This window comes from Hakea prostrata, chromosome 7 (genome assembly GCF_041222555.1).
Source record: "Hakea prostrata isolate BN-2017 chromosome 7, UWA_Hpros_2, whole genome shotgun sequence".
Classification (NCBI taxonomy): Eukaryota; Viridiplantae; Streptophyta; class Magnoliopsida; order Proteales; family Proteaceae; genus Hakea; species Hakea prostrata.
In genome coordinates this window covers 4,337,650-4,351,740 of record NC_142606.1, presented here as the reverse complement: position 1 = coordinate 4,351,740, position 14,091 = coordinate 4,337,650, and the positions used below count along the sequence as shown (strand labels likewise).

Below are 14,091 nucleotides of genomic sequence, written 5' to 3'. Positions count from 1 at the left end.
TAGAGCACTTGATGCTGTCTGTCTGTGGATTCTCTTATACAGTTTACAAAGTAGTGAAACCAGTCATCAACTGTCAAACCTTCTCAATATGTCCTTCCATTCCTCTGCGCTTTCTGAAGAATATTGTGCATGCAAAGCTGTTGGGTCGGTTAAAATGGTAGATGACACAATTCAAATATTTGTCATGATCATTGATGCCTTTACGTGTTTGGGACAATGTGTCGTGTTAGAGAAACCTCCCTCACTGTGACGTGTAGTCTGTTTCAGTTATCCAGCTTTTCTTTGTTTCCAGTTGATGCCTGTGTCTCGTCAAGTGGTGACTTGGTTTCAGTGGTCTGCATGCCATTTCTCAAGGACACACATCTACAGCGTAGTCATCGGCAGAGTCAGAATCTCGTGACCTGTTAGAAGAGGTAAGAGTCTGGTACGGCATTCATGGGTGAGCTTCCAAGCCTCGGCGGTAGGGTGGATGAAACATTAATTGGGGATCAGGAAGGGATTTTCTCTTACCTGCCAAATCAGGAGAGATGATAGGTGAGCAGTAGCAATGGATGATGAAGGGGGGCGTTCCCATAATTTTCTTGATATCTAAGGTTGGACCAAAGCTCCACTTGACTGTGGACAAGAACTCGTAACAAATTGTTGCTGGATAACTGAAATTTGACGACCCAGTAGCATAATTGTGAATAGACATAATTAGTCTTATGTATCCAATTAACGATAGAGTTTATCGAAAGTAGGGTAGAGGAAACAAACCTTTCAAGGAAATGGGATGGGGGGAAGAAAATCCAGGGTTCGTCAATGTATCAGTTAGCAAAGACCAAAAGACCACTCCTTCTACAAGCAAACAAGGCGATAAAGGTTCCATGACATGAAATACTGACCAACAGTTACCCTCTTTGAAATAGGAAGCGCACGATAAGTGCAGGCCGAGATATCTCAACCCAACATTGAGCTAGGCTAGGTCTAGCATTTCAGGGTCCACGCATGTTTGTTGCTCTGCAACCTCAAAACAACGACTTCAAATACAGTCCACGCTCGCCGTAACCCTAGCTGCGTAAGTCTTCACTTCTAACGACTTGCACTACAACTAATTTTGACTTGCAAATACCTTCCCTCCTGACTCAAGTCCCACATACATCTATTTTCATGACTAGTTACCCTGTCAAAATCGAATATGTATTCAGGTGACCTCCCTCCTTAAATGTGCCGCAAAGGATGAGAAAAACACCATTTAGTTGCCCACAATGCTTTCCACCTCTTGAGCCGACAGAATTCCAATACATTCACAGTGCCCATTATATCCAAACTAAGCGCCTACTTTGTCACAACAATGGACGTAGAACTGAAGCGCCTACTTTCTGTATGGATTTCCACACAGAATATCTTCACGCGTTCAATTGCACTACTCCTGAGCATACTTCCATCACTGACAAAATCCAGAGAACTTCCACACTTACGTGGTACTGTTCAACTTAAGACCTGCACCAAGTGTGCATTGCTAACATTCGCTATAAGAGGTCTGACACAAAACCTAGACGTTTCAACAGTACTTCCCAAGTAATAAAATAAATCTCTACGGCAAGCCAGCCTCTTCCTCTTAACATAGGATCCATCTCTGGAGGTGACCATCTGATGCCTCGCATGGATCCAAAGATGCTGACACACATGAAGATTCGCCAGGCACGGGAAGAGAATGGTAAACCCCAATGGTATAACCACCAAATTTTCTTTTCAAAACAAGAAAGAAAACAACATTCTTGCCCGGACCAGCTAAATTTTCAAGAAAACGTACACGAATTCATGGTCAACTGATTAGCGGAAAGAACTCAAAAAAATATACTTAAAAGAGTATGTAAAAATCATTCTACATTCACCAAAAGCTCTTATCTTCACCACCATGGATGAGGAAGCCACCAGCTACGTTTCCAACCTAGACTTGGTGAATATAGAAAAACAGGGAGCCAGCTAAGCAATGTTAATTCATGTCATACCATGTTAGATAACTCGTAGTTCAGTGCTAAGAGATGTTCAAGGGTAATACATCACTTCAGACAACAACCTCAGACAAGTTTTTCCAATTTAAGTTCAAGGTTGCACTACATAAAGTGTGGAACAGAAGCTCCAATTGATCTGGATATGATGCAATACATACCAGCAGACCTATTGGAGCAGATTCATCCAGGTATACAAATCAGGCCACCGCCAATCAGCACCAAACTCAGTACCAGATTCCCCCCCCACTCGCAACTAGAAATGCAATCAACAGCAGCATTAGGTGGATATCAGCCATAACCACTTCCAAGGCCCACATACAACTTCAGGTTTTATCAGCACCGGTACAAATGCTACCCGCAACAGCTTCACATGCCACGTGTATCACATGATGCAAAACAAGTCAAAATCCTAATAACTAGACTTTAAATGGCTTTAACCAAAAACCCTTGACAAAGTAAACAGCCATGCATTTGTAAGATCCTGTGGAGCATATTATAATGGAAGGGTCAGCTCACCAAATAGACCTCATTTCAACTCAGCAAGTCAGCAACAACATTTGAAATCAGGTTCAGGACACTCGCATCAACAGCTACAGATAAATTATGTTCCCCTTCCGCCAATGTTTAAAGGCCATCACAGCTACTACCAGTCCTTTCAGGGCCCAAAACTTTAACCATTGAAGCCATGGAGTTTTGTCAGGTAAATGCCAGAATCCGAAGGGATACACGGCTAAAGCAAAGAAATTGAATCATGAATCTTACCCATCATCGGATCATCACAGCTAACTGATTAACATTTTAGGAGGTGAGAACCACCAGATTACTACTGTTTGGACCGGCATCAAACGAACATCATCCATCAAGTACAAAACAGCATCAACAGCTACTACATCACCATCTCGCCAATCGACCACATTAATTCTTTTCACGAACATAACTATAAAATCGCAATATTCAATTCATCCAAGTCAGCAAAAATGTGCATGCTTCCGAAGAAGAAGCCAAAATAGAACTACAAGGGATGATAACATTATGACAGCTCTAGCAAGCACCATCAGTATTCTCAAACCTACAGACTACTTACTAACTAAAGTGCCAATTAGTTTGGCTAAAACTAAGGATTCACCTAGTTCAACAAAATAGTTAACCTTCAAATGACCATCTAGTACTCTGGCTAGAACAAGCAAAGGGCACAAAGCTCTTTCCAGAAGGCAATACAGCTACAGATGGTAAATTCACCAATATTCAGGTCCAGATATGCTATTGCATCATTCCTGCAAGCCAAATCAAGATCACTTGATTTAAGTAATCAGTCAAGGTTGAGAGAGAGAGAGAGAGAGAGAGAGAGAGAGAGAGGGAGATTAAAAAAGGTGAATAACTCACATCAGCATCTGAGAGACGTGGAGACGGGCTCCGAGAAACGGCATCCCGATCCCTGGGGGAAACACTTTTAGGGGAAGGAGAACACTCATCTTGGCTGCGTATATCAGGACTCGTATCCCTTGACGGAGGAGTTTTCCTCAGAGATGGGCTAAGTTTAGGACTAGGACTGCGTCGAACAGGGGAAGCACTACAATATAAAACATAATGTGTCAAATATAGTGTGTAATTCAAAACAACAAGGCCACTATAAGCCTGAAGATGCAGCATACAAACCTCTCATAAGATCGGCTGCGGCTTCTCCGTCTTTCATCATCATACCTGCCTCTGCCACGACCATGGTCGTAATCTGGACTTACACTGCGACTCCTGGTTCGACGGCGATAATCCCTCTCCCTGTAACGATACCTGTCACGCTCATATCTACCCCTACTTCTACTGCGGCTTCTCCTCCTGTAATCCCTCTCCCGGTAATCATCTCGGTGTCTGAAATAATTTATAACCAGTTTTCGAAGTTAAACGGAAGTCAATGTTGTCAAACTATATTCTAAAAGGAATTGATCAATATCACAGGATTTTAAGTTCTCAAGCAGGTCTCCAACAAATAAAATAGAAAGCCATACAAATAAAGAGAAGGTTGAGAACACACGTCGTACAGATCTCTAAAAATGAAGTACAAAGCCTTATAGAAAGAAAAGAACAAGACTACTTGTAGTTCTAAGCAATAATTGAGAATGAAATGCAAACTGAGATACAAATTTTTTTCCCAGGAAGTCATACTGAGCACTTCCTCAGGGGTGGACAGTAACAAATTCAAAAATGGGAACATACCAACACTTCAACCATGAGTTTTCAGAAGACAACGAATGAAATGGCAGTACAGCTAACACTTCCACTACAACCATTCCAAAATGTCAGGAAACCAATCAATTTCACAATACCACCTGACTCATACGACAGTTATCTACAGAGAAAAAAAACCAAATCGAATGCATGGATTGACACTTCTTGGTACAAGCTTTGACAACTATTTACTGATGTCAGCAAAACATATGACACTGAATTCAGTCCCTACTAAGGACAACTTGCTCATAAATTTTTAGTAGTGTTGGTATCACTGCCCATTCCACAAGACAAAACAAAACATGCGCATGTAATAAGAAGGTATGTTATTAGCTAACGTTCTAATCAATAGCATCTCTACTAGTTGACAGCCTAAAAACGTGTAAAAATTCTAATAGCATAAACAACAAAAAGGGGCAAGTAGCATTCATCAGCTTCAAGTGACCATAATTACTTGCTCCTTACTTAGCTAAATGCCTGTTGGTAATACAACAAAATTAATTTCTTCAAATTAAAACTTAAACAGAAACCAAGAGTGGACTATTTGTTCTTGAAGTAAGGCCTGAGGAAGTGCCTATTCAGCTTTAACTGCATAATTCTGCATTCACAAGCTGCAAACGCAAGTTTACAAGGTAAACTTTCAGAAGCAACGGAAATGAAGGAATGAAATCAACAAGTATACGGTTCACTTGTTCACATCATATTAATTGCTTTAGACTCCTTACATAACTATCAAGTGCATAGTATGGCCTCAACCGGGGCTGATTGGAAAACAAGTATCCACGTAGCCCACCCCATTTATTTGGGACAAGGCTTCTTGCTACTGTTGTCGTATAGGCATCTGTGTTGTCTCAATAGAAAACATTACACAACCAAATTGCTTGTTATATTTTCAAGGTTCAGAAACAGAAAAACCTAACCAAAAAACTCAAGTATACCATAGTATTCCACTATCAGACTGCAACTGACATGACCCAGCATTTCTTACAAGCATCCGTTACCTTGGACGGGGACTAAGGCTTCTTGACCTGCCTCTTGACTTTGGAAGTGCCTCCACTATCCTTCCTTTCTGTCTGTAAATAGATAGCACAACTCACAGTTGTAGTCCAGATAGAAGAAAACGGAAGAATGGTAAAGTATTAACCAACCAAAAAACAAAAATCGCAAGGCCACGAATTGGTCAATAATACTAACCTGGGTCAACTAGGAAACAAAGCAATAAAAGAATCTCAAGAGAAATCATTAAAATAGTCGGATTTAACAAGAACACAAAATGTCCGAAACAAGGGGAAGGGATTTGAAACACTGCAAATAACCACTTACATTGGTTCAGCGTTTGGCCCATATTTTGCGAATTGAACCATAATCTCTCTGCCATCAACGTTTCTTCCTGCAACAGAAGAAATCACAAAGTGCACAAGATAAATTGGCGAATTAATTAAAAAGAAAACCCTTCCAGTCTATGAACTTGAAATAAATAAGGAAGAAAAAAAACAGCTTCGAAATAACTACACCCACCGTCAAGCCTCTCCACTGCCTTCTGAGCTTCATCCGCATACTTGTAACGAACAAACGCGAACCCGCGCGAGTCTCCAGTCCTGACAAATTACAACGAAAATAAACTCTACAGATACACCATATGTTACCAAAACACGAAAAAGAAAATCCACGAGACAGCGTTCTAGCGTCTCCAAACCTTCTATCTCTCGGGATAAAGATATCGACAACCTTTCCATACTTATCGAACAGAGGGAAGAGATCATCTGCAGTAGTTCCTGTAGAAAAACAATCAAAATACCCGTTTTTAAGACAATCAGAACGCACTGGCGCACTGCAACCGAGAGAGAAAAGAAACTCATAAGAATAAAACTGTGACACTTACGGAAAGTAATGTTGAGAACGAGAAGAGAGTATGTATCTCTGATATCTGGAGGACCAGATCTTCCAAAATGCGACATCTCTGATACTGAAACGAAAACAGAGCAGGGACGATGAGTTCGCCAGTATGGGTAGCAGCGATTCGAGAGCGTGTAGATGATAAAACTCAAATATTTCAATAAGACGAGAACTTTCGAGAAGTGTGTTTCCTTGTGAATAAACCCTTAATTCCCTTTATATTACACCGTCTACCCTTTTTATTCTGATTTGGTTTTGTGTACGTGCGAGCGTGTGTGCACGCATGTATTTTTTATATTTGTAACTTTTGCTGCTCTATGACCTTCGGGCTCCAACAAAAAAATTATTATAATTTTTTTATTTTTTTTTAATATAAGTAATAGAAGTCTAAAACCTTCTAGTGTGCATTACACTCAAGCGAAATACTTTTGGCTCTTAGATCGAAATCTTGGTTGATATTGAAATTCAATGGTTGAGATTTCACATCCAACGGACAGTCTTGCTCATTTATGAAGCAAATTCACATGTAACAACCACACTCTCCTAACACTTATTCTAAAATTTGAAGCTCCATCTATTAGTTTATGTCTTTGTGATTTTCGTCCCATGAGCCTTTTCTAAAATCATTTTCTCCTCGAAGTACCTTGATCCTTGAAAGACACATCTTTAATAACATTTTTATTATTCAAGGAATTTTTTTCATTTGCTTCAACATACAAATGAAAAGTAAAAACAAACCTCCAATGTGTGAGGCCCAACAACATTGTATAGAACAATCATAGAGTTCTCACCTTCAATTCTTATCACATCACTTACTAGGCCACCCACTCTTATTCAATGGGACCCCTTGTCACTCTTATATCAAACTCAATGCGGATGGCTCTTCTTTCTCAAATCCTCACATTTATGGAATTGGTGGAGTCGCTCAAGATTATAATTTTTAGGTGATTTTTGCCTTCGGACAAGGCAAATAATACCAAGAGTCCTTGGTGACTGAAGCACAAGCTATCCGAAAAGGCCTTTCCTTAGCTCTTAATCACCACATTTCTCACATTACAGTAGAAAGTGATAATTAGTCTCTTGTGTCCTCTCTCACCCACCCGACAGCTCACTCCAACCAAAAGATATCTCATATCATCACTGATATTCTCCAATTGACTTTTTTATGCATTGAATGTTCATTTTCTTATGTGCATAGAAAAGCCACTTGTGCAACAGATGTACTTGCCAAAACAATAGCAAAGACTTAGGATTGGTTTGTGTACCACCGTTCCCCACCCACTTTTGGCTAGTTGAATTCTACTTCTTTTTAGCACACAGAGTTGAGTTATTTTCCTTGTATTTTTTTTTTGGTTAGAAAAATCAATTTATCCAGGTAAAACAAAAGAAGCAGCCGCAAGATCTTAATACATAGTTCAAGAATCTCCTGATTGAAACTAGCCAGATTGTCTCTTAAGATATTGACAACACCCTCTTAGGGCCTGTTTGGTTATATGAATCCAGAGATTTAAAATCTCTGGATTCATGAATCTAATAATTATACTCGTTTGGTTGTAAAAATTTATAGATTCATGAAATATAGAGATTCACCTTTTTACACTAAACGTGAATTTGTATATTTATTGGTAAGGGGTGAAATCCAGAGATTTAAAAAAAGCTATACATTTGTACATTCACAAAAATCATGTCGATCAAATAGTTTTTTAGGATGAATCCATAAATTTCATTCCATAACCAAATATTTAATTTTATAAATTATAATTCCATAGATTTTAAATCTATAAATTTAAAATCTCTAGATATTTGAAATCTTCATACTCATCTAACGAAACAGACCCTCAGCTAATGGAATCGTACAAACAAACTAAACTTGAAAACAACTAAATAAGTGCTTGTATTTTTCGGGGAAAAAAAAAACAAGAAAAAAGTCCCCAGATATTAAAAAAAGGAGTTCACTTTTCTCTGGTCGCAAACTCGGTTCGTGTCTGGTCATAAAACCTATACTGATCGTGGACCCCACAGAAGACAATATCATTTTTTAGGAAATAAGATCAAGAACCCTGAAGTCCGGGAAGCACAGCATAGAGAATCAGCCGCGGTTGAGATTTTACTCTCGTATTCGTTCCCTCGCATTTCGGTTGTTATCCGCTGCAAATAAGTATCTTCTTTGAGAGGAGAAATAGTAAGAACTAGAAGAAGGAAAGAAACCCTAGCTTTCTCTCTGGTCGCCATTAATGGCGACCGTCGAACGGTTCAGACCGAAAGGTCCGGTTTCCAATTCTGGTAAGCCTGACGGGAAGGTTTGGCTGTATCTCGTTTTGCTTACACTGCAATATGGATTTCAACCTTTGATTTCGAAACGGTTCATCAGGTAATTGCTCATTCTAAAATTGTTTTGGCTGATTTAGACAAGCTAATCATTTACTCCGAAGTAACTATATTAGGCTACTCTTGTAGTGTGGTTTCTCATTTTTTCCTCTTAAACATTTTGATAGTGATGAATGCTTGCAACTGGACATTTTGTTATACTGAATCTTGGAAATAGTTTATTTTTGATGGATTAGTTGGCTGTACAGAGGTGATTAGCGATTAAATACATCGATCCAGACCCTTTTATGTGTACTGTATAACAACCAAACTGAAGGATTTCATTGTTGCCGAAAGTGATTCACTTAATTTGAGAGAATACGTTCCTATAGCGGCGGCATAGCCTCTTAAGGAGAGAGTTTCCTGCTTGTTTGTGGAGAATTTGATTTTCATGCCTTCTTCTTCACAAATCAAGAGTCCCCTTCTTGGAGTTATATTATTCAACCTCAAACGTAATTATTTTTATGTTCACCACTTCATGCCACCTCTCTCAACACTCCCCACCCTCCCAGGCCCTCTTTAATGAAAGAAATAAGAAAACCTGATACTCTGGTATGCAACAAGTTACCCCTTAAAAGTAAACTTTTTCAATCACATGATAATATTGCATTCTGAATTCTGAATTCGAATTTGCACCTCATCCAGAAACTCCATGCTCTGTGCTTTGCCAAAATTAGTGTACTTCGTGTTATAAGATACTTCTATTAATCAAATTCTTTACTTTGAAGATGGGCTAGTTATCCATGTGTGAACCTTTACAAATCTTAGTTGATATATGCAGGAGAGAAGTTATTGTGACTTCATCTGTTATTGCATGCGAGGTAGCAAAGGTATTTTCTTCAGGGTTTTTTTTTTGTTTTGTTTTCTTACTTCATTTCTTTCTTGTACGTGTTCCTTCATATCATAAACACCACCAACATTCTAAGGAGTAATCTCTAATATATTAAATAGGTTATGGGTGCTCTAATTCTCCTAGCTAAAGAGGGCACTTTGTTGCGAATGTACAAAGAGTGGACTTTGGTTGGTTCATTGACCGCATCTGGCCTTCCGGCTGCTATCTATGCATTGCAGAATAGCCTGTTGCAGATTTCTTACAAGAATCTTGATTCCCTCACATTCTCAATGCTCAACCAGACAAAGCTATTCTTCACAGCTTTCTTTACTTATCTGATATTGAGGTACGTGCTTTTCAATTTAACAGTGTTAGCAGTGTCTCCCAAATCAAGTGATCAACTGGGTTTTTTGGAATATCTGACAGCCAATTTGAGCTGCAGATCATTCGTGTGTATTATAGACAGCCTTGTTAGACTGCTATGGTGAAATGCATGGGACACGGGATGGTTGAAGTTAACCTCACCATTTTCTTGTTCTGATCATGCATCAACATGTTGGAAAACATTAAGAGTTACAGTCAGTCAAGAGGCCAGACATCTATATTCCCTAGACTGATGGCCCGTAGCATGCTACTATTCTCAGAATAGTATCAAATACTCAACAGGACTTATCTTACTTTATTTTTCTGTTTCATGGATTGATATACTTTCTTCATTGGTGCCTATTTGTGCCAAGCACCTTAAATTTCTCAATTTAGTGATGTGTGTAACAGTGATGGTTAATGAAGAGAGGTTGAGAGTTGGGGGCAGATAATATATCTGATGTTGTGCTAGTAGGAGTGTTGAGGCACAACTGCAATGGCAAAGCACAAATAGAAGTATATGGTCTGAAAATTAGCCAGTAAAATGGAGAAATTGGGTCCTTAAAATTATGTTAGTTGCAGACTTTCACTTTTCTGCTAAAAGCCCTAATCTTTAGTTGTATTGTTTTATTAATTTAAGAGCAGAATTTGTTGTGATGTTGTTTGTGCCAGTTGACCACAAAAGTATCTTAAAAACTCTCATCATACTAAATGAAGCTTGATATTGCATGAACCTCCGAAACTATATTTAAGCCTTATCTTTGACGCTGACTTTAACGGTTAGCCTTCCTCATTCTATTATATCTAGACTCCTAAAATTAAGAATTCATTAAGCAATTAAAAGGTAGTACCTATTTATTTATTTATAAGCCGATGATAAGATAATTAGGCAGGTAGGTTGTTTTCTTATTAGGTGATATATATTTCCTGATACAAGGCCTTACTGGTTATGGTGGCAGGTTAATTCAGAGAATTATGAAGGTCTCTGACAATCCCTTGTCTATATTTTTCTGGGTTCATCTGCAGGCAGAAACAGTCAGTCCAACAACTTGGCGCACTTCTCTTATTGATAGTTGCTGCTGTTCTCTTAAGCGTTGGTGAAGGTTCTAGCAGTGGATCTGATGGCAGTAACAATGATCAGATTTTGTTCTATGGAATTGTTCCTGTCATGGTTGCTTCTTTACTCTCAGGCCTAGCTTCTGCCCTCTGCCAGTGGGCTTCTCAGGTTTGTTAGACTTATTGCAATGAATTATTTCACTAGATTTTCTTTTTCTGGCCTTTCCTCCTCCCCACTTTCTGGATATATATTGACTTCAATATTGTTCTTCCTTTCCACTTCTATTCCCTTGTTACAGGTGAAGAAACACAGTTCTTACTTAATGACTGTAGAAATGTCAATTATTGGTAGTCTTTGTCTGTTGGCAAGCACCTACAAGTCTCCTGATGGAGAAGCTATCAGACGACTTGGGTTTTTTCATGGCTGGACTCCATTGACTCTGGTAATGATCTCTTTTTCTTGGTACTAATGGATAAGGTTAGTAAAGTATTAGGCCACAAGGATGAATCCTGGTACATGTTGGTCCTTTGTCACTGGACTTCTGCTCTTTGGATTTGGGTGGGTGTGTGTTGGAGGGGGAGTGAAGACGCGTATTTAATCTGAATGGCAGAATGATGACAACCCCTTTCTTCTTTTTCTTCGGTTAAAATATCTTCCCAACCCAGGATAGTTTTTCCTCTTTTTCTTTTGTTTCGGGGGGTTGGGGGGGGGGGGGGATCTTATTGGGTGCCATTATTCTGAAGTCTGTCATTATAAAAAGGATGGAGTGGGTCTGCAAAATTTTCGTGTTGTTCCTGTTAACCTGCTTTTCACTATTCTTTGGACGGTGAGGTGAAGATTCTATTCCTCTCATCACTGGAAGACTGGTAAGGGTAAAAACCTCTAAAGCTTCTGCTTCATGTAAACTATATGGGGGAAGGAGGGTTGGGGGCTCTACCTCACCTATTTATTTTCCTATTAAAGGTGAGTTTATGGTGGATATGATACAACTAACATTGGCCATCTGTAGCTGTTCCTGCAAACGTAAATGCTTAAAGCTACTGTCAAAAATCACCCAAGAGAGCTGTAGCCCCATTCCTCAAGGAAACTTGATGAATATTTGTGAACTTCGTGGATTGTGTCTTTGGTTATTCTGTGACCTTTATTAGATTTTATGGTGGAAATATGTTGAAGCCCCATCAATAATTTGTACACGATTACACTTTCAGGGAAATGGATGAACATATAATCAAAACATAGATTTACACCGGAGAAACTCACTAGGTAGAAGTGTGTCAAGTGTCTTTTTATGTTGCAAAATTGTTTGATCTCATGTATTGAAGACTAGAAAACTGAACGTGCATAAAGCAAATTTCCTTGCTTGAACTGGAGAAACCTGATATGTGCAATCCAATCTATGTATGGAATGCTGTTGTGTTTGCTCAAGAGATGGATTTTGGCAAAAGCTGTGGAGCAAATTTCCTTGCCCCAGGTCTTTTTGCCTCAACCAGAAGGTATTAAGTGGATGACAAAAGGTGGAGAAAGACTGAAGAAGATGAGATTGTGGTGGATACTTCCATATGGGGCATTAGATGATCTCAAATACTAGCCTAAGTTGTTTAAATCAATTCTATTCATGAGACAGTTATTGCATCTATCTTTAATGAATTCATTTTTGTTTCTTGTCGTTTCCTTAAATAATTTTAGTTCATCCATCTTTGTTTTATTCCATAGATTTGAATATTTTGTTTTCTGTTGCAGATACCAGTTCTATCCAATGCTGTTGGTGGGATCCTTGTTGGACTTGTTACTAGCCATGCGGGTGGCGTCAAAAAGGTATATGGAATTGTATAGTAATCATTTTTAAGTACAAGAAGAAGCCCGTCTTTAAATGACTTGGCTTAATGTTGGCAAGAATAGGGTGAAAGAATGAAAGATCCATTGGAGTGGGAGAAACGAATTCATTAAAACCATTGAAAGTATCAAAATGTTGAAGGCGAATGTGGCATCACATTCGGGGTCCCATATGGAGATGGATCTTCCCCTGTTTGAATGAGGGAAAATGTGACACTATATTTTCTGTCTATACATAGTATTTTTCATCTCACTGTGCCTCTCTTATATATGCAGGGGTTCGTAATTGTATCTGCGCTATTAGTGACCGCCTTGCTGCAATTTATTTTTGATGGAAAACTTCCTTCAGTGTATTGTCTTGTGTCTCTTCCACTTGTGATTACCAGCATTTCAATTTACCAGAAATTTCCTCCCAAGGCGAAGAAGAAGGAAGCTTAGATGCTCAATGTCCAAGTTGGGAATGGTGCGTTTTTGTTTCCCTTAGAAGAAGTCTTGGTTTGATCCGAGTTACCTATTATGTACGGCGAATATCTGATTGACGGGTCTGGCAATTGAATTTGAAACTGTGTTCTTATATATTCACTGAATATGGAAAGTGTAAATGCATTACATTCTTTTTCCTTCATTCTTGCTACTTCGCCCCTTCTCACGGAAAACTAAAATAAATACTGTACCTGGTGACATTTGCTAATACTCTTTGTGTCTGTGTCTCTTTCTTCCTCATGCAAAGTGACATTCAGGAGAGAGAGAGAGAGAGAGGTAGTACGGTTCACACTCAGTAACATAAAATTAGTTCCTTAAAATATTTGTAGATAGATTTCCTTCCTTGCAATTCTACCCCCTCTCTCCTTCCCCCCCCTTCCCCCCCCCAAAAAAAAAAAAAAAAAAAAAAAGAAAGAAAAGGGAAAAATAAAAATGTTAGGAATAATCTCAAATGCGCAATAGAATCAATATAAAATTACAAGGGGAGGTAATTTTTCTTGATTTTGGTCAAGTGACCTATGTCAAATGATGAATTTAGAGGATTCAATATAATATGCAAAGCTAATCAATGCAAAATTGGGTACAAAAATAGACTCTCAAATAGCATACACACCTTCTCTATAGAAGAATTCCTCAAGAGATCAACCAAGAAAACATGATATCACATCTAAATATTACATGAACAATCTCACCTAGAACATGCATAGCAACAACACATCCATGCACAAGATGAAAATAACACCGAAGATTAGAACACCATCGAATCACAAAAGAAATCAACTACAAAGCCTCAAACTAGAGAGCAAGAGAACCAATCATAGAAGAATTGCAACTCCGAGAGAAAGAAAACCCAAAACATAAACTAGAAAACACCAACATGTCCCTCTACGTGAACATAAACAAGAAAGAGAACCAACTACAAAGCCTCAAACTAGAGAGCAAGAGAACCAACTATAGAGGAATTGCAACTCCGGGAGAAAGAAAACCCAAAACATAAACTAGAAAACGCCAACATGCCCCTCTACGTGAACATATACAAG

The 14,091-nt window shown here is 38.8% G+C and overlaps 2 protein-coding genes across 6 annotated transcripts; one reads left to right on the top strand and one right to left on the bottom strand.

The window, feature by feature from the left end:
• Positions 1-610: 610 nt before the first annotated feature.
• LOC149009122 (uncharacterized) lies at positions 611-6,287 on the bottom strand. Of its 5 annotated transcripts, none has more exons than XR_016174336.1 (10): positions 6,103-6,287; positions 5,917-5,995; positions 5,739-5,818; positions 5,544-5,610; positions 5,222-5,293; positions 3,654-3,863; positions 3,381-3,567; positions 2,760-3,271; positions 2,514-2,665; positions 611-2,361 (listed from the first exon to the last, which is right to left on the bottom strand). XR_016174336.1 is itself a non-coding variant. In XM_089160760.1 (8 exons), exons 1-8 carry the CDS (start codon positions 6,176-6,178, stop codon positions 3,266-3,268), a joined length of 777 nt encoding a protein of 258 aa, XP_089016886.1. In that variant the 5' UTR covers positions 6,179-6,287; the 3' UTR covers positions 2,676-3,265. The 5 variants fall into 5 exon arrangements, 1 of the variants encoding a protein (XP_089016886.1); XR_016174337.1 differs by having other exon boundaries at positions 611-2,665; positions 2,760-2,934; positions 3,146-3,271; XR_016174335.1 differs by having other exon boundaries at positions 612-2,665; positions 2,760-2,934; positions 3,124-3,271.
• A 1,868-nt stretch (positions 6,288-8,155) lies between these two features.
• LOC149009121 (Nucleotide-sugar transporter family protein) lies at positions 8,156-13,294 on the top strand. Its single transcript, XM_089164345.1, has 7 exons — positions 8,156-8,487; positions 9,265-9,313; positions 9,435-9,661; positions 10,705-10,903; positions 11,034-11,177; positions 12,476-12,550; positions 12,845-13,294. Exons 1-7 carry the CDS (start codon positions 8,351-8,353, stop codon positions 13,004-13,006), a joined length of 993 nt encoding a protein of 330 aa, XP_089020471.1. The 5' UTR covers positions 8,156-8,350; the 3' UTR covers positions 13,007-13,294.
• Positions 13,295-14,091: the final 797 nt, after the last annotated feature.

Bases quoted from the DNA above. Each gene is read 5' to 3' on its own strand.
- LOC149009122 (XM_089160760.1), bottom strand. From the start codon at position 6,178: ATGTCGCATTTTGGAAGATCTGGTCCTCCAGATATCAGAGATACATAC. The intron at 5,294-5,543 runs GTAAGTGGTTAT...ATCTATTTACAG, and splicing joins GGGCCAAACGCTGAACCAAT to ACAGAAAGGAAGGATAGTGG. The intron at 3,864-5,221 runs GTAACGGATGCT...AAATTATTTCAG, and splicing joins AGCCTTAGTCCCCGTCCAAG to ACACCGAGATGATTACCGGG.
- LOC149009121 (XM_089164345.1), top strand. From the start codon at position 8,351: ATGGCGACCGTCGAACGGTTCAGACCGAAAGGTCCGGTTTCCAATTCT. The intron at 11,178-12,475 runs GTAATGATCTCT...TTTCTGTTGCAG, and splicing joins GCTGGACTCCATTGACTCTG to ATACCAGTTCTATCCAATGC. The intron at 12,551-12,844 runs GTATATGGAATT...TTATATATGCAG, and splicing joins ATGCGGGTGGCGTCAAAAAG to GGGTTCGTAATTGTATCTGC.